The sequence below is a fragment of the Pollachius pollachius genome (assembly GCF_949987615.1).
Source record: "Pollachius pollachius genome assembly, chromosome: 11".
Classification (NCBI taxonomy): domain Eukaryota; kingdom Metazoa; phylum Chordata; class Actinopteri; order Gadiformes; family Gadidae; genus Pollachius; species Pollachius pollachius.
Window position 1 is genome coordinate 18,441,271 of NC_136944.1, and position 19,750 is coordinate 18,461,020.

The 19,750-nt window shown below is 44.8% G+C and overlaps 2 protein-coding genes across 2 annotated transcripts; one reads left to right on the forward strand and one right to left on the reverse strand.

The window, feature by feature from the left end:
* Positions 1 to 510: 510 nt before the first annotated feature.
* On the forward strand, positions 511 to 3,222 carry gsg1 (germ cell associated 1; the record flags this gene model as incomplete). The annotated part of the gene is made up of 4 exons (XM_079746173.1): positions 511 to 805; positions 1,875 to 1,922; positions 2,641 to 2,805; positions 3,110 to 3,222. 4 exons carry the CDS (start codon positions 511 to 513, stop codon positions 3,220 to 3,222), a joined length of 621 nt encoding a protein of 206 aa, XP_079602299.1.
* Positions 3,223 to 4,945: 1,723 nt separating this feature from the next.
* LOC307082328 (epithelial membrane protein 1) lies at positions 4,946 to 10,209 on the reverse strand. The gene is made up of 5 exons (XM_079745863.1): positions 10,084 to 10,209; positions 8,606 to 8,689; positions 7,406 to 7,517; positions 6,491 to 6,631; positions 4,946 to 6,216 (listed from the first exon to the last, which is right to left on the reverse strand). The coding sequence occupies exons 2-5, from the start codon at positions 8,681 to 8,683 to the stop codon at positions 6,056 to 6,058; spliced, it is 492 nt and encodes a 163-aa protein (XP_079601989.1). The 5' UTR covers positions 8,684 to 8,689; positions 10,084 to 10,209; the 3' UTR covers positions 4,946 to 6,055.
* Between the last annotated feature and the right edge of the window lie 9,541 nt (positions 10,210 to 19,750).

A 19,750-nucleotide genomic window follows, 5' to 3' on the forward strand; every position in this document is an offset into this window, starting at 1 on the left:
TATAAATTGGAACAGATGGAGTTGTTTTGGATTTAGAGATGCATGGGCGGATTAAAAAGGTGTGTGTATAATCTGACCAGCTAAATAAGAGTTACAGATGAAAAGTGAACCAATCTCTTCAGTGATGGAAGACCGCACGTTCACCTCCCCCGCGCTCTAGACGGGGAAAAAAAGACCTTAGAAAATGTGAGTAGCCTAGTGTATTTTTATAAAATGTATAATAGTATTAACCCTTTATTATCATGCTGGTTGCTTTTTAAAAAATATATATTTATAAATTAAGATATAATCAATAAAGAACAAGAATATGTTTAACATTTTCGGCATTAGGGAAGACAGTAGAAAATGTGAAATATGAATTTTGAATAGTGTGCAATAGTTACTAGCAAACATTGCAGATCTATTGCATTTCCTAGCTTGGCACAGTAACATTTGACAATCTCAAACTAATGCGAAAAAGGTATACAAAAACAATAACCAGCTGAAACTCTGAACAGCCCGCCGGTCGGCATGACGATCCTGCAGCGGATCCGCTCTCCGCGGCTGTCCTTCGCCCAGACGGTGGCGTCGCTGGCCCTGGGCGGCGCGGCACTGACCTCGTCCTACTGGTGCGTGGGGGTTCAGAAGGTCCCCAAGCCGCTGTGCTCGCTCTCCCGGCAGCGGCGCTGCGTCCCCGTCCCGGGCATGGCCAACGCCTCCGACCAGCTGTTCTCCTGGGAAACCGGGGACGACCGCTTCGTCTTTCCAGAGTTCCACGTGGGCATCTTCTACTGCTGCCAGGAGAACATCTACACGGACGCCTGGGGTGAGGACAGCCCCCCCCCCCCCCCCCCCCCACCACCATGAACACACTTGAACCTTTTTTCTACATCTTCGTAGTCTACATTTAGATTGACGGATTCAAATACTATTAACTACCAGATTATGTCACTTGAGGGAGGCATGGGCCACCACAGCCCACTGCTTTCCTGGACACGCCCCTACCCTGCACACAGATAATAATAATGCTATGTTTATAAAAAGATATGTTCAAAAACTTCTAGTCAAGAATCCGATATAATGTAGGCCTATCCTACAATATTCCAGTTATTGTCTGAGAAATTATAGGTTGAGCCTTCTGATTATTATGTGATTTATCAAGCTGTGTGTGTGTGTGTGTGTGTGTGTGTGTGTGTGTGTGTGTGTGTGTGTGTGTGTGTGTAGTGATTTATTTCATTAGTTGGACTGAAATGTGAATTAAGTTCTTAGGTGTGTGTGTGTGACTTGGTGAGTTTGGCCTGAGCTGACCTCTCATGAGATTAGCGTGCGTGTGGAGATTTTGCGGTGAACATCCGGACCTGTGGAGGGATTATGTGTGAGAGAAGATTAATGATATCCTAACCACAAGGTCGGGTCAAAAGTTACTCATTGCGCAATTATTTAGAAAATCACAAGACGTTAAAAATCAAGGATTTAGAATGGTGCTTTCTGAAATCTAAAGGTCTAATTTATACTATTTTATTGAAGTTCTATTCCACACCTGGTGAAGAGTTAATGAGACCTAAACCGTCAAAAAAACAAATAAATGAATGATTCCTCTTCATACAAGATTGAATACATGAACTTTGACCTCAGTACTGAAAATAATAATATTCCAGGTAGACCTTTGAAGAATTCATGTAAACACAATAACACATTTGATGTTGTTTAATGTTGTTGTTGGTCCCCTCATGTCCATCTACTCTCCTCTCCTCCTCATCCAATCTCTTCTCGTCTCCTCCTTATCTCTCCTCTTCCCTCTATTCCATTATTCTCCTCATCTCCTCCTCATCTCCTCTCCTCCCCATCTCCAAACATATCTGTCTCTGTGGTAACAAGCGTCTGTTCTCTTCCAGAGGAGAAGTGTCGTAGCTTCCACTCTCTGACTCCTCGATCAGAGAAAGGTAGGTCAACCTGCCTTAGGACTACAATAGTACTGCAATACTGCAATGTTTTGTGTGTATTGTCGGGTGTTTTTGTGTGTCTCTCTCCTTGGTATATACACCTGTCTCTCTCAGTGCTTTAAACACTTGTATCTCTCCCTCTCGTTGGTCTTAAAGGCTGTCTGTCTCATTGGTCTAAAGTTCAGACAGTTTAAGTGTGACATCTGTTTAGAAAAAACATGTCTCTCTCTAAACACCTGTCTCTCTCTCTCTCTCTCTCTCATTGGTCTATACATCCATCTCTAGCATTGGTCTAAACACCTTTCTATCTCTCTCATTGATCTATACATCCATCTCTAGCATTGGTCTAAACACCTTTCTATCTCTCTCATTGATCTATACATCCATCTCTAGCATTGGTCTAAACACCTGTCTCTCACTCTCATTGGTCTATACATCCATCTCTATCATTGGTCTAAACACCTGTCTCTCACTCTCATTGGTCTATACATCCATCTCTATCATTGGTCTAAACACCTGTCTCTCACTCTCATTGGTTTATACATCCATCTCTCTCATTGGTCATAACACCTGTCTCTCTCATTGGTCTATGCATCCTCCTCTTTCAGTGGTCTAAACACCTGTTCCTCTCTCCTAATGGTCTCTCTCGGCCTTTCTCTCTGTCTGTCTGGTTCTCTCTGTCTCGCTGTCTCTCTGTCTGTCTCTGATTGGTCCTCAGCCATGATGTGGCTGTCGGTCACCATGGAGCTCATGTACATGGGGCTGCTGTGCTTGAGCTGCCTGCTCCTGTGCCTCCAGCTGTGCGTGGGGGCGTGCTCCCCGGCCGGCCGCCGCTGGGGACAGTTGTTCAACGCCTTTGCCGCCATCTTCACCGTCCTGGCGGGTGAGCTGACGTGGAACACCTTCATTTCACGCCTAGCTCCACCCCCTAGCCCTGGCTCCTCCCCTTGAGTCGGCTCCGCCCTCAGTACGGGCCCAAGCCCCAACCCTACTCCTGACTGTAGTCCCGCCCTCCGTAGCTTTATTAAAATAATAGATCATTTGTATGTTATACTATATATGTGTATGTTATATATATTTGCACTATGTTTTTTTCTATATGTGTGCACATGCGGCATTTCTGTGTGTGTGTGTGTGTGTGTGTGTGTGTGTATGTGCCTATCCTTGTTTTTTGTGTATGTGTGCAGGTCTGATAGGTATGGTGGCCCACATGATGTTCATGCAGGTGTTCCAGACCACCGTCTCCATGGGACCAGAAGACTTTAAACCACACAGCTACGGATACTCCTGGGCCTTTTAGTGAGACACGCACACACACACAGACACACATACACACACATACATACATGCATACATGCATACATACATACACACACACACACACACACACACACACACACACACACACACACACACACACACACACACACACACAGTGTGATAACTTTCTGGCTTTATTAGTAATTCAGAAAGGTCAAGACAGTTTGTCGAGACATAAATCACACTTCCACATCAGTTGTACACTGCTTTAATGTACTGTGTGTGTGTATGTACTGTGTGTGTATGTTTGTATTTATTATATGTATTCTTTGTGTGTGTGTGTGTGTCTCCTCCAGCGTTGCCTGGGTGGGCTTCACGGTGTGCATGGCTGCGGGGGTCTCCACCCTCAACAGCTACACCAAGAAGGTCCTGATGGTCGGGCGCCGCTACCCCTCCGCCTCGGACTACACCGTGCCCTACCCCGACTCCCCCCCTCCCCTCTCCCACCTCTCGCCCTACTACGACCCCCAGCTCTCCGCGTCCTCCTCCCCGCCTCCCTCCCCCCACCTCACCCACTCGGCTTGCCTCCCCGACCCCCATCCTCACCAAGTCCCTCCCCCTTCCCAAGTTCCCCGGCCGCCATCCCCCCCCGCCCATGCCACGCCCCTCCCCCCCCTCTGACACCTCCCCCCCCCCGTCTCCCGGCGTCTCCCCCCGAGCGGGCCGACCGGAGTCGCTGCGGGGATCGCCGGGCGAGGACGACGACATGCTGCGCTGAGGCCACGCCTCCGTCTCGGAGGCCACGCCTCCATAGGTGAAGCCACACATCCTTCTACCCCACCTACCTCTCATGTACACGCAATCAATGTGGACATACAGGAAGTGGTCGCAGGATAAATATCGTAATTGCACAAATGTGTGGAATCTTAATTAATTTTTATTCAAAATAATATATAATGTATTTACTTTGAAGTCATCACAATGACTAAATATGCAAGTCCTTAGTTGGCAAAACGACAAAAGGACCCATTAAAAAAACAAACATATAAATATCCCTTAGTTTATCCTTTTAGTTTTCCTTTAAAGTTTGTATCAGCAATTCTAGACCGAGACATAAATTATCACATTCATCAGATCTTTCCTCATGATCCGCTATCTGCCCGCCCCATGAGCAGGAAGACAAAAAAACGCGTCTCTGTAGGCAGCCTATGCTCCGAGATTGCACAGAAAAACAAATGGTACTACCAACCACTCAAAACCAAAATAAATAGTATTCCAACCAATCACCAAAAGGGGTGGGTCTAGTGGGGTTTTGCGCTGCGTTCATTACAGTTTTTACTGGATGCACGAAACGCGGAAGGGAGGGGCAAGCTGGCTCTGTTTGTTTGGGATCTCGCTTCAAATACCTACAGAAGTGACGTCACCCAACATTGCTGATACAACCTTTAAGTCTCATAGTGACATAGTTCAATCTCTTAAGCATTTGCTAAAATGTGCTATTCTGTTGTTGACTTTGCTGATAACCATTGAAAAGCAGCTAAGCTTTCCTCATGACTATCGTCTGTCTTGGGATTGGCAGACTAAAACCACATTTAAGTTGTTTTGGTATATGTGTGGAAATATTCTGGCCTTAAGTATTGTGTCAGACATGTCTAAACTGAGAGCAGCTCTTCATGTCGCTGCTGCTCGCTGATGGCTTTAGCATCCGGCTGCTTTTAGCATCATGGTACTAGTTTTACAACGAGAGACAGGAAACAAGAGGATGTTTTTGGGAAGTTTTACTGTATTAGAAATAATCACCTTTCCATTCATGAGAAAATAATGATAACAAAAATAAAGGATTTACACAAAGAATATTATGGGAAATATATTTACACAAATTGAGTGGTTTCTATCGTTCTTTTAACCAGTGGATATTAATCTACTGATCAAATACATTATTATTGAATCTTAATGATGAATTTGTATTTCATCATTATTCATTTGAAGTCCAGTAAACACAGGTTATGATGTTGTTGGCAAATTTCCATATTCTACAATCCACCAGGCTCAGTGTTAAAACATTTTAAACAATTTAAAATCCTTAAACGTTTTTCAACGTTTTTTCGAGCATTCCATCTAAATAACCTTAATCTGTACTTCCTGTCATGGGTCATCTCAATCGAGATGTCATACCAGTTACCCGACGTGTGGTCCTACACAGCACGGTACTGAGCTGAATTGTTTGATGGATGATAATCAATGATCGATTTGATTTCATTGGTCATTCCCGGGGGTCGTTTGATGGACTGAGCGGTCGGGGCGATCAGACCATAACAATAGAGAAACGTGGCATGAAGTAGGATCAGAGCGCTTATATACAATAGTCACGTGAAGAACTAGCTACAACAAATTCAAAATAAACTCTCCCCTTTTAAAGTCCCACACACTCGTACCCACAGCTAAATACACAAACAAACAAACAAACAAACAATCAAACACACACGAGATACCAGTCTGCAATGCTATCGGGTGTGTGTTTGAGACACTGGATCTCAGAAAATCTCGGGTCCGTCAACAACGACGACACCCGAGATATTTTGACACCTGGAATACCACTCTGTGATTGATTGAGTTTGCCTGTTGGTCCTCAACCACTGAAAACCCTCAATATAGAATATTATACCAAGGGTTCTACACTTATTATCGGAAGAATGCTCTTTTTTCCCAGCCAACTGAATCAAAAACGTAGCATATTCCAGAGACACTGTGCATGTTGAAGGACCTAGGGCAGCTGTTTCCAGTAGACTGACCTATGGTATTAAAGGGCTGGCCATGGTGTCTGTCTAAATCAACACGGTTACTGCGGCCGGGCCATCGGGCTCATGTGTCTCTCACGCCGTCTTCTTGCGTAAGACGAAGTATATGATGGAGGAGATGAAGGTGATGCTGAAGGAGATCCAGGCCAGGATGTAGCAGTGGCCGTACCAGCCGTTGTTCTCTTTCAGGTGGAAGCGGTCAGTGTAGATGGCCGCTGCAATCATGATGGAAAGAGCTGGGGGAGAGAGAGAGAGAATGTTAGTAGTGTCCAGGAGAGACGAGAGAGAGAGAGAGAGAGAGAGAGAGAGAGAGAGAGAGAGACAGAGGGGGCGAGTGAGCGATGGAGGAGAACAAAAGAGTGAGAGAAAGAGACAGCTGAAGAAGAGGAAATTAAAGTTGCAGACATCTATAGTATCATGGTTTTGGTGATGGTATAAGTTCATTAGTCCTATGGAGATGCCTGGCAGACTGTTGCTAGGCAGAATTATTAAAAAATAGAGACAACTCACCGGCCAGCAGCTGGAAGATGCCAGAGAGGGTAAACCTCTTGCCCTTGGTTAGGGTGAAGAGCTGGGCCAAGAACACCAGGATGGAAATGATGGAGAAGATACATGCGAGCACCGAGCTGGCCTGAACTGCCTGGAGGTACTCTGCAGGGGGCGCCAGAGAGAGACATGTGTTATACTTCGCTACAGTTATGATGTGGACTCGCCCAACTAACACCACCGTGACTCATTCAGATCATGACCATCTTCTAGAACCTCCTAAATATCCTGTAATTACTTTTGGTTGTTTTTTAATTGCTCAAACATCTAACTGTCCGACATTTCCTGCAGAGGTACGGAAACCTTCTAGAACCAAAACTTTACGCCAGAGTTACACCGAGCGTAGTCATAATGTGACCACTAAAGACACAATCACTATTTAAAGCTACTTTCAAATATGTTTTTGACAAACCATTATCAAAAGCCTGACAAACCACTTCACCATGTATCCTCAGCACCCTCAGCTCTGTCATGTGTTGTTCTGCACCAACCGCCCATTTGCCGCGCCCTTTTTTTAATTGACAAGCTCTCTTGCAAATATTTAGCCTCTTTGTCCAAAGAGGAGCATGATAGGAACAGAGCTGGTGTACCCGTTTGTTTTAGCTGGTAGCGTAACAGTTTTCTAGCACGGTTGTCAACAGTTTGTTTTAAATGTTGCGGAAGCATTTATCAGCGAAGGCTGGACATTGGATAATGTTTCCGCTGGTAGTCGTGTGTTTTGGAATAACTGGTATTATAAGCTAAGAACCATCGTGTGACCGTTGCGACCTGGGTTTGGGCGACATTTTGAGCTTCCACAAAATATTGAGGGCTGGGGAATTTCCCTGGAGGTTGGGGTGGAGGTCGTTCGGGTGCAGGAAGTGGTGTGCTAGGACTTACCCTGGGGGTAGGTGTGGGTTGTAGGCAGGTCAGTTTGGTTCCAGAGCCCGTTGCTCATCTTTATCCAGCGAAACCAGACATCGGTGGAAATCATGTCCGTCTCCCACCAAGCCTACAGAGAAAAGAGTTAGTCCAGCCGGCCTAACTGTGTGTGTGTGTGTGTGTGTGTGTGTGTGTGTGTGTGTGTGTGTGTGTGTGTGTGTGTGTGTGTGTGTGTGTGTGTGTGTGTGTGTGTGTGTGTGTGTGTGTGTGTGTGTGTGTGTGTGTGTGTGTGTGCGTGCGTGCGTGAATGAGTTCATTAACATGCACATTTTAGATCATTGTTTTTTAAAAGATCGCTATTGCTGCCTTTTTGCCCATCAAGATGCTCCAGATGTTCACATCTCTCAATTGAACGAGTACTACCAATAAGTTGTAAGCACCCAACATGAAGAAATTCTGTGTATTTCCAGCAGGGTGTGAGTAAATATCGGATGTTTGGTGTATGCACTAAATTAATAAATATTTGATTACGATGGGGTTACCTAGGGCAACTATTAATTGTGAGCAGAGGAACCCGGGTTATGTTACCAGCCTACTTTGTTTAGTTAGGAAACCTGGTTATATCCGTTTCCCCTAAAAACAGGTTTTGTGTGCATTTAAATGCACTGAAAGAATGGCTTTGTCTGGTGTATGTATGTGTGGTATGTATCTATCTGTGTATGTGTATGTCATGTATGCTGAATATGTATGTGTCTTGATATGTGTATGTTATGCATGCTAAATATGTGGTGTGTGTGGTGTGTGTGTGTGTGTGTGTGTGTGTGTGTGTGTGTGTGTGTGTGTGTGTGTGTGCGTGTGTGTGTATGTATATTATGTGTACTTTTCCCATGTTGGTGCTGATGATTGGAATGTGTCCCTAGATGTCGGCTTCTTTCCAACACTATGCGGAGGTATGCAAGATGCTCACCTCATTGGAATGCCATGCTTACACATGTATGTGCATGCATAGCTGGAAGCTGGCTTTAGAAGTTCCAACTGACATCCAGACACACAGACATAAGCAGGCACAGGGGCTTTAGTGTCTATTGTGTGTGAGTTGCAGTGTGTCTGTGTTGTTATGTTTTAGTGTCTAAGCGTCGGTTGAATGTTGCATTGAAAAAAACAAACTGTGTGTGTGTTTTTGGAGGGATTAATGCTGATTGGTCGATCTGTACTCACATTGTCGATGGTGGCGACCAGCAACATGATGATGCCAATGATGTGAAGAACAAAGATGCCCGCCAAGAGGATTAACATGGTGACCTGAGAGAGAGACAGTGGTAGAGAGAGAGAGAGAGAGAGAGAGAATGACGGAGGGTAGCAAGAGAAACTTGTTAGTTCAGTTTATATAGTCGGATAAACTGCCACAAGCACTTGCTCAGGGTGTGGCTTAGAGAGAGAGGGGGAGAGAGAGAGGGTGTGTGAATGTGTGTGTGGAGGGGGGGGTGGGAGAGATAGGGTAAGAGATAGAGGGGTTACAGGTATCATAGGTGTGTGTGTGTGGGTGTGTGTTTGAGTGTGGGTATGTGTTTGTGGGAGAGCATGTGTGTGTGGGAGAAATAGAGGTTACAGAAGGTGTGTATTTAATTGGAGGCTCAAAGACATGCTGAGGCACGTAGACTGTTGTAATGTTTCCTCTCTCTCTTTCTCTCTTTCTCTCTATCCCTCTCCTCCCGCTACAAAACACACACACACACACGCCTCACCCATCTGGCCCACACCCAAACTTTGAAAAGTAAAACTGACACACACAGACACACAGAAAAGTTTAGAAAGAAAGAGGTGTCTAATCATACTTCAGACATGAGCAGCATGTTCTTCCACACTTTTAAGCATGTTCCTATACATATGTGGGCCAATTTTATGTGCGTTCTGTGCTCTCATTAGACATATAGGTTCCTGTATCGTTTGAAAAGGAGTGGCAGAAAGGGCGGGGCCGCTACACACGCACATGCACACACACACACACACACACACACACACACACACACACACACACACACACATGAACGCAGGGACGCACTCACACACAGACAGGCACACACGGACACACTCTGGTACAATGCCCCCACTTTGCACATTCAAACTCCCTAGATGTTTCCCCTTGCAGGGCCCCCGGCACCAGAGATGAGTCCTAATCTGAGAGTTTTAAACTAAACAAACAGAATGACAGGCAGACAGACAGGTAGGGGCCAGAGAAGTTTTGAATCCCAACAAAAAGGGCATTCCTCCCCGGTCGCCTCCAAGGCAAGGCGTGTCCGACGGGGACCTGAGCGTTGGAGATTCCCACAGTGTTTATTAAACAAGTGGAGAGGAGGTTGTCTTCTCTAGAGCCAGACTCTGAACATTAAAACAAACGTGGTTTACTAAAGCCTTTCACCTCAACTCATTTAAAGTTGCCTGAGCACAACTGGAAGTGTGGGTGTATGTGTGTTGGGGGGATTGCATGGGAGAGAACATTGATTATTATTGTAGAACTGATGACAACTGAACATTGTCTCCTGTAGGCTTGAATTGATTATGACTCGTACAAAACGCAGGATCTATCACTGAATACGTTCCAGAGGACTAGTTCAAATCTAACTTCCTCAGCACACCGGTTTCAACAGAAAGAAAAAAAAAGGATTTCAGAGGATTAAGGTGAAGATAAAACTCACTGTTGTAAGGGTGCGAGGAGCAGGAGGTGCAGGAGGTGCAGGAGGTGTTGTAAGCAGCTGCGCTTCACGGGACCGAATGGAGTGGAGTTGGAGTGTCTTGAGCTCCACAACTCACGGCTTCCTCCCCCCCGCCCACCGGCCCCACCCTGTTGGATGAACACACACCCAACCCCAACCCCCCCCCCCCCCCCCCCCCCCCCCCTCCTCCCTCCCCTTCATTTTTCATTGACAACTATTTTTGTCTTTCCCCTTTACTCGCAGTTCTCTATTATTAAGCCCCCAACCTCTCTCTACCTCTCTCTCTCGGTCTGGCTCTCTATCTGTCTCTCTCTCCCTGATTGTCTTTCTCTCTGTCTGTCTGCCTTCATTGTCAAAGATTCCTAAATAATAAAAAAACATAAAAAAATACAAAAATACATAAGTATATTAAGAAAAGTTTAACTTCAAAATGTAAAAGTTTTGTAAGTATTTAATAAACTACAAAAAAATATCACATCTGTTGATATACTCCAAGGTTAAACAGTTTCAACACATTTGTGTTTGTTTTAGAAGTGCTGCGTTTCATGTTTTTGTCACAACTTAAACAGTTACTCACATGAGTAACTGAGTCCCAGTGTGTGTGTGTGTGTGTGTGTGTGTTTGTCTGTGTGTTTGAGAGAAACAGACCCGGGAACTCCCACAACAACCACAAAATATTCGACACATACAGCCATGGCAACGGCCTGCAACCCACATAATGCACACACACACACACACACACACACACACACACACACACACACACACACACACACACACACACACACACACGCGCGGTCCCTGGTCTCCACCCTCTAATTTTCCCGCCCTTTCTCTACTAAAAATACTACAAGTATTACAAATGAGTATAAATTATGAAAAATAAAGTACTGATGTTTCAAAAGTTAGGTTGAATTAATATTTTTTATGTAAAAAAGTTCATACATCTTTTTAAACAATAAAATATAGAATGCTAAAAATAGATAATGTCTCCCTCACTCCCTCTTTCTCTCTCTCACTCCTTCATTCCCTCTCTCTCTCTCTCTCTCTCTCTCTAGCTCTCTATCTCTCTCTCTCTCTCTCAGGTTGAAGGAATGTTTTTTTTGGGGGGGGGAGAGAGAGGGGGCAGTGCAAGTCATAGCTTGAGAGGGGCAACAGAGCAAGAGAGGTAGAGAGATGAGGGGCGAGACAGGCAGAGAGACAGATTCAGAGCGAGAGAGGTGGGTGGAGAAGGAGAGAAACTTAGCTTCCAGCTCCTCTTAGGGTTAAGGTGTTGCTAACATACAAGGGTTGTGCTAACAGACTAGCTGTGTGCTAACACTACTAACAGTCCTGGGTGGTGCTAACAGACTAGTATTGTGCTAACAGACGAGGGTGTAGCTAACAGACCAAGCTGTTGCAAACAGAATAGTACAGGGATAATGACTAGGGTGTTGCTAATAGAATAGATCGGTGCTAAAAGACTAATGCAGTGCTAACAGGCTAATTTGGTGTTAACAGACTAGGGTGGTGCTAACAGATTAGGGCAGTGCTAAGAAGCTAGGATAGTGCTAGCAGAATATTATGATGATAACTGAAATAGTGCTAACAGTCTGGTCCGGTGCTAACAGACTAGAATGGTGGTAACTGACTAGAACAGCTCTGACATGATAGTATAATGCTAACAGACTAAATACTGCTAACAGGCTAGGAAACTGCTAACATGCTAGGACAAGCGATGACAGATCAGTTCCTGTTTTCTAGGCTTGCCACCTCTGGCCTGGTTGCCCCTCCCAGGATCAGGTGTGTGTAGGTTGGATTGATTGATTCGCATCTGACTTTCCAACAACATACAGTGGGGCAAAAAAGTATTTAGTCAGCCACCAATTGTGCAAGTTCTCCCACTTAAAAAGACGAGAGAGGCCTGTAATTTTCATCATAGGTAAACCTCAGCTATGAGAGACAAAATGAAAAAAAAAAATCCAGAAAATCACATTGTCTGATTTTTTAAGAATTTATTTGCAAATTATGGTGGAAAATAAGTATTTGGTCACCTACAAACCAGCAAGATTTCTGGCTGTCACAGACCTGTAACTTCTTCTTTAAGAGGCTCCTCTGTCCTCCACTTGTTACCTATATTAATGGCACCTGTTTGAACTCCTTATCAGTATAAAAGACACCTGTCCACAACCTCAAACAGTCACACTCCAAACTCCACTATGACCAAGACCAAAGAGCTGTCAAAGGACACCAGAAACACAATTGTAGACCTGCACCAGGCTGGGAAGTCTGAATCTGCAATAGGTAAGCAGCTTGGTGTGAATAAATCAACTGTGGGAGCAATTATTAGGAAATGGAATACATACAAGACCACTGATAATCTCCCTCGATCTGGGGCTCCACGCAAGATCTCCCCCTGTGGGGTCAAAATGATCACAAGAACGGTGAACAAAAATCCCAGAACCACACGGGGGGACCTAGTGAATGACCTCCAGAGAGCTGGGACCAAAGTAACAAAGGCTACCATCACTAACACACTACGCCGCCAGGGACTCAAATCCTGCAGTGCCAGACGTGTCCCCCTGCTAAAGCCAGTGCATGTCCGGGCCCGTTTGAAGTTTGCTAGAGAGCATTTGGATGATCCAGAACAGGATTGGGAGAATGTCATATGGTCAGATGAAACCAAAATATAACTTTTTGGTAAAAACTCAACTCGTCGTGTTTGGAGGAGAAAGAATGCTGAGTTGCATCCAAAGAACACCATACCTACAGTGAAGCATGGGGGTGGTAACATCATGCTTTGGGGCTGTTTTTCTGCCAAGGGACCAGGACGTCTGATCCGTATGACGGAAAGAATGAATGGGGCCATGTATCGTGAGATTTTGAGTGAAAACCTCCTTCCATCAGCAACGGCACTGAAGATGAAACATGGCTGGGTCTTTCAGCATGACAATGACCCCAAACACATCGCCCGGGCAACGAAGGAGTGGCTTCGTAAGAAGCATTTCAAGGTCCTGGAGTGGCCTAGCCAGTCTCCAGATCTCAACCCCATAGAAAATGTTTGGAGGGAGTTGAAGGTCCGTGTGGCCCAAAAACATCACTGCTCTAGAGGAGATCTGCATGGAGGAATGGGCCAAAATACCAGCAGCATTGTGTGAAAACCTTGTAAAGACTTACAGAAAACGTTTGACCTCTGTCATTGCCAACAAAGGGCATGTAACAAGGTATTGAGATTACCTTTTGTTATTGACCAAATACTTATTTTCCACCATAATTTGCAAATAAATTCTTTAAAAATCAGACAATGTGATTTTCTAGATTTTTTTTTTCATTTTGTCTCTCATAGCTGAGGTATACCTATGATGAAAATTACAGGCCTCTCTCATCTTTTTAAGTGGGAGAACTTGCACAATTGGAGGCTGACTAAATACTTTTTTGCCCCACTGTACATACATCGACACTGCATTATCCCTTGGAACGCACGTCAATGACTCATTGAAATCTGTTGAGAAACAAACGTTATAGTGCGTTTTATCCAGAAAAACTGCAGCACCCCACTTTACTTGTATTCCTCTACAGACTCTCCAACAAGGCGGTGACGTTGGCAGTAATGGGTTGAAGCAGTCAGTACGGCGTCTATGTATACATGTCTCTGGGTTTACTGACTGTTACCTTAACCCCATTGGTACTCTACTCTGGGTCTGCCTGTTGTTTGGTCCAGTGGTCTTTTCCGTAGTGGTCTGGTCTGTAGTGGTCTGCCCTGTAGTGGTCTGGTCTGTAGTGGTCTGGTCTCTAGTGGTATGTTCTGTATTGGTCTAGTCTCCTTGTGTATGCAAGCATTCCAAGTGTTTTTTTTATATCTATTGATAGTGTGCTAAATGCCTTCATGTATTGTGAATGCTAAATGCTTCCTTTTGTTTGCTAGCGTGCTAAGTCCTTTCGTATTGGTAGCATGCTAAATCCCCCCTCAAAACTAGATTTGACTTATGACTCAGACACACCCAGAAAGAGAGAGAGAGAGAGAGAGAGAGAGAGAGAGAGAGACGAAGACATAGAAAGAGACCAAGAGAGATAGAGAAGTAGAAAATGCGGTTGGACCCGATTCATCCTCAGGTGTAACGACTGCACCTTACAGATGAGGTGGGCGAATGCTGGTTTCGTAAGTCCTGTGGTGCTCACTCGCCCACAGCCGCTTCAACGCAATCCACCAAAGGACTTAATTTAAAAGAAAAGAGGGGTGTGGTGGAGGAGAACGCAAACATACACCAGTTACATTTTCTCATTCCTCTGATGTCCTACATAGCTGCCTCTCAGTCCAGCACGCCGACCCCACCCTGAACGGACCCCAGGCCATGAGAGGGGCCTGTTGGGTTCAGATCTCTGAACCTGTGATCAGCCAATCACAGGTCTGTATGGACTTCTGATGCCCCAACAATAAGCTCTTTGTCAACCTGAGCTCCAGAGATCCTCTCTGTTTTCATCACTGCACCTAGAGCTCCGTACGGCAACCAGCATATTGCTTAAGAAGCAGCCGAAACCGGTTTGGTCATTGAACGTTCCATTATTATTAGTTAAGACCAGTTGGATCTCCATGGAGACGGGGAAATCTGCTCAAAATATATCATGCCCGCCTTGCTTTTCAGACTTATCACACACAATATTTGCAGTACCATCAGTTCGGCCAGGTAGAGAGTTCTTGAAGTTCAGAATAGCCTACGGATAGACCTGTTCATGACCTTCAGGTCACGTTGGACGGCTTCAAGTTTACAAGCAGCGGTATACATCATACAAAACTCTTCGGGGCTGCATGCAATACAGCTTCAAGCTACCGTATGTAAAACGCTTGGATTGCTTTGAAGAGTTGCGTCAGCTTATGCGAAACAGGTGTTGGGTTAGCCTACATACTGAGGACAGTTACCTGGCGCTGCTAATGCTGTACTCCTATGTAGATGAGTAGCGCTAGATCAAGGAAGACAGCACAAACAAACACACAAAGGACAAGTACAGTGTCGAATGTAAGAGGTGTCAGCGAGGCTGCCTGTCAGAAGAGCCTTTAATTAGGATGTTTAACAGGAGGGCTATTCGGTGGTGGAGTATAGGTGAGATTTAAGAGCTATCATTTGAGTAATTTGTTAGAAATGGCACAGGCATCCGTCAGCTGTAAAAGAGTGAAACGGGCTGTGAGGATATCTGCTTGGAGTCAACCGCACCTTCCTCTGTAACAGCTGACTTAGATTTAACAGCACTCCAGGCTCATTCATCAGCATCATTTTGAGTGATAGGATGAATCGATCTTGCACATCAATCACAGGTGTGTGAAATGCAACACCTGTCAATGGCACAGAAACAGGGCGGTAGGGAGCAGAGGGAGGGCAGGTTTTTTGGGGTTATTTATTCATACTCTCTTCTGCTTTTTTCAGAAGAGAGTCAGGTCTTATCTACAGACCCTTTAACCAATAAGGTTGGTGTTTTGACTTGAACAATTAGGGACATAAGGGGTAACCCATCAACATTCATATCTTTCCATCCCAAAACATCCTAGCCTAGGTAAATATACCTCCCTAGCACGGTCACCAGCACTAGTTATTAGTCGTGTAGTAAGTAGTGCTCCTTCTCATACCGACTAACAAGCACGCTCCAGCTTGCTGACCACGAGATCTTGTAATACATCCATGAGTTATGAGCATGCTGTTGTTCGTTTTCCTACTATTGTGCGGACACTAATAGGTCACCGTCACCCCAGCACTGGTAACCACGGATATAGAAAAGCAACAAAAAAACGTCACTTCCGCTGCCGTCTGCCCTGGTGAGCTGCATGGCCGAAAAAAACAAGAGGTGATGATACATCCATGGCGTCAGCCCCACCCAGCCGGGTGGTTCCAGCTGTGTTTCTACCCAACGGTTAAGCTCTCCGTCTGTGGTCGTGACTCTGTCTCGCCGCCTCTTGCTCAACCCATCTCTCAGCGACATCGTGAGGGTCTGAAAGGATCTGGGGAGCTTTAACTGCGGCCGCGAGACTGCCGGCCCCGTGTTGACATCGCCGCACGCTCGGTTTAAACTGTGCGTCGTTGTCGCTTCAGCGTTGCCACGGTAACCAAGGTCGGTATCGTGGTGGACGGAGGCGATGATGCGTGCATGGTCACGTGTACGCGAGTCCGTGTTGGGTTACGTTAACGACCGAAAGGGATCGGACGTGTGTCGTTATGGCAACTATAAACTTAAAATAACTCTCCTAAACATCCACTGTAGAACGGCCCTATTTGTTTGTTTGTTCTTAATTTTTGTTTGTACGTGTACGTTTTGTTCTTTTTTTTGTGCAATGAATATGTTGAAGCATTTATTTAATTCTAGACATTGCTTATAAAACACAAGTCACTGATTTTTGTTTAGGAATGTGTATTTTGTCAAGTCAAGCTCCCTTCCGGAGGGAAAGTATGATTCAGTGAGGACCAACTTCTTCATTCCTGGTGAGTCACTGGGAGACGCCCATATCCGACACAAACAAAGAAAATACGTTGAATAGAAAAGACGTTAAATACACAAATAAAGTGTGCGTTTCACATGACAGGCTGAGTCAATCTCAACTAGCCTTCCTGTACGCCTTCCCGCCTGAATGATCCAGGTCATGTGACCCGGCTGACATTCTCTGGTGACTAAACTATGATGCATGGCTTTACCTCATAATAGTATTCTGACCTTAACCACAGCAGATCCTTATCTTAAAGTAACCCGTAATACATATAAATATCTAACAATCTCTAACCTATTCCTTAATATTAACTATCTTTAACCTAAAACCAACAAACTGGAGCATCATGGGATACGAGTTTGAGCAGATGTGTGCAAGAAATTTTCATCCCAGCTGCCCAGTGGCATGTCTCAGTGTTTACATCCAATCAAAAATAATTCGTCTTTTCTGTTGCCAAGTGTTCCCATGGTTACGGGTGAGTCAGTTCACACCGTGTCCCCGAGGCTTTTTTTTCACGCACGCTCTCATTTTGTTGTCCCTGCGGTTGCTACATGTGATCTCTCTCTCTCTCTCTCTCTCTCTCTCTCTCTCTCTCTCTCTCTCTCTCTCTCTCTCTCTCTCTCTCTCTCTCTCTCTCTCTCTGTTACGCCCTATCTCTCTCTTTTACAAACGCTCTCTCTCGCTCCGTCTCCCTCTCCCCATTCCCTCTCTATATCTCTGACTTCATATTTAAGTCGGTATGAAAACATCGCCAGACTGTTGCTAGGCAGCACCTAACATGAGTCACGCCTCTGCAGTGCCATCATCTGACCCCCCCCCCCCACACACACACACACACTATCCGTTTGGTTTAACAGTCACATCTACAACAAGTGAAAATCAACTTGATTAATGTTATTGTGTGACAATGCTGCCCTCTCGTGGATCGGATATGAATGATTGTATTGGTTATAATCGAGAAACCTCCAAGCATAGATCGTTTGGAAAAATCTTCCATAGCCAATACGGCGCGGTTGTCATAATGATTAGTGCATTCTGTGTTGCACTAATCATGATTAGTGCAATACAGAACCGTATCTGAATCATCTTCCCCGCTTTTCCGCGTCACCTTCGACGTGGGTTTTCCAATTAAGACCAATTAATTTTGCGCGTGCGCAGGTGTGGCACCAGGAAGTGTTTTAATGTCCGAGCTTCGTCGTGTCTTCCCCCTGTGTTTGTTACGCAGACATACTCGTATTGACAATGCAAATAATCACTAGCGGACACCAAGGCAGTGTCCACCTTTTGTTCACTATCGCAACCATAATGTATCACTCAGTAGACTGTTGGCCTGCTGTGTCTTCCTCACAACCACGGACACTACTTGCACCTCGTAATGTGTTCAAAAACGACTGGCCCGTTTTATTATCGTCGCCATCATCAACCACAACACCTTCGAACCGAACATACCAGAGCCAGCCGAAGGGTCCCGGGGGAAGCCGTTTCCCCCGCGACCCACCAGTTGCCTCTGGGATGTTTAGACGGAGAACCGTGTCGAACTTCAGACCTCTCCACCACAGTCCCCCGGCCAACCGTGTGAGTCTGGGACCGAATCCGCAGACTTCTGAACAAACAAGTGTGTACTCCGCAGAAAAACGCGGCGATTTCTCTGACGAACGCTGCACTCCACTAAAGCTCCACCTCGGTCCGGATGGGGGGTCTCCAACGGATCAGACGGGGACCAACGGACGTAATGGGGGATACCAATTCCTTTCCAACGTTTCAAGTAGGCCTACGTCTTGTTTGCTAAACGTTGAGTCGGCTGCTTTGATTCTGATACCCCCAGAAAGTCAGTCTATAACGAAGGCGTCCTGGAGGCCTTGTAAGTCAGGAGTGTTTGATGAAAGTTGAGAAAAGGCATGGGGACAGGACCTGTGTGTGTGTGTGTGTGTGTGTGTGTTCATCCATGGTGTGTGTTGGCAGGTCCGCCGGGGTCCTTTCAGCTGAAGGAACAGGGTCTGGGCGGGTCCGACCAGGAGCAGAGCTGGCTGAGACAGGACCCCCTGGTGGAGTGCGGACCGGAAGCCATGAGACTCCGCATCAGACGGAGGCGAGCGGGCCAGCTCCTCTTGGACCGCGGTAAGGGATTACATCTGAACCATTGTGGGTGTGATACGGGTAATCATTTGTATGTATATGTCTTTATTGTTGACTGTCCGACATGGACAAAATCTTTTTAACAAGATGTGGATACATTTCATATCTCGATAAGGATATAACACGATATAGTATTTTCTGTCTATTCTTTCATTTTTATCAACTAAATCCAAATTCAAGGCGCTTTCTGTTTTCTCCTTTGGAATTCATGGATTTCCCGGGACTTTGTGCCGAATTATCACAATGGAACGGGCAGTGCAACGATCACTCCAATGCAATTAGAGTGATCACACACAACCCTACTTGTGTGTTTGATTTCTTTAACATTGTAATGAAATAGTTAAATATTTTCTGTCAGTAAGGCTGGGCGATATTGCAAAAATTATTATCAGGATTATTTTTTCGATATCAATATTAATCACAATATATAATTTGATACTGCTGAAGCCTGAAGAAACCAGTATTCATTAGTTAAACCATACACTTTTGTTTATTACGATATTTGTCATAATGGAACATTTAATCACATTTAAATATAAACAATTAATTTCACAAACATGTTTTATCTGCCCCCAACAGAACAATATAAGGTAGCTTGCCTTGTAACCTGTTGAAAATAATGTAAATAAAAATAAAAGCTCTGACTTCTTTCACATTAAACTCCTTTGGCAGGTCTTCAGAAAACATCTTAAATCTTGTAGAGGCACAACCAATGCATAAAAAGTAAAAAAATGGATGAACAAAGGCCCTGGCACATGAACAGAACTTTAATATATAAAATATGAAGTGCTTACGTAAGTGCAAAATGTAAACAATGTAAAACCAGATATTATGTTACATAAAATAATGTGTTTAAAACTAAAAGATCTGTGGGTGACTATCACATCAAACTCCTTTGGCAGGTACAGTGGGGTAGTTACTCAAAAAAAGTAATTAGTTAATTATTACTAGTTACTTCTGTAAATTGTAATGAGATTACTTTACTAGTTACTGCATTTGAAAAGTAACTTCACTACTTATTACTTTACTTTCCCGTTTCTTAATTTACTGTAGATGGTGACACAT

Coding starts and splice junctions, on each gene's coding strand:
- LOC307082328 (XM_079745863.1), bottom strand. CDS start 8,683: ATGTTAATCCTCTTGGCGGGCATCTTTGTTCTTCACATCATTGGCATC. Junction 6,632..7,405: donor AACCCACACCTACCCCCAGG/GTAAGTCCTAGC, acceptor CGCCCCCTGCAG/AGTACCTCCAGGCAGTTCAG. Junction 6,217..6,490: donor CATCTTCCAGCTGCTGGCCG/GTGAGTTGTCTC, acceptor TCTCTCCCCCAG/CTCTTTCCATCATGATTGCA.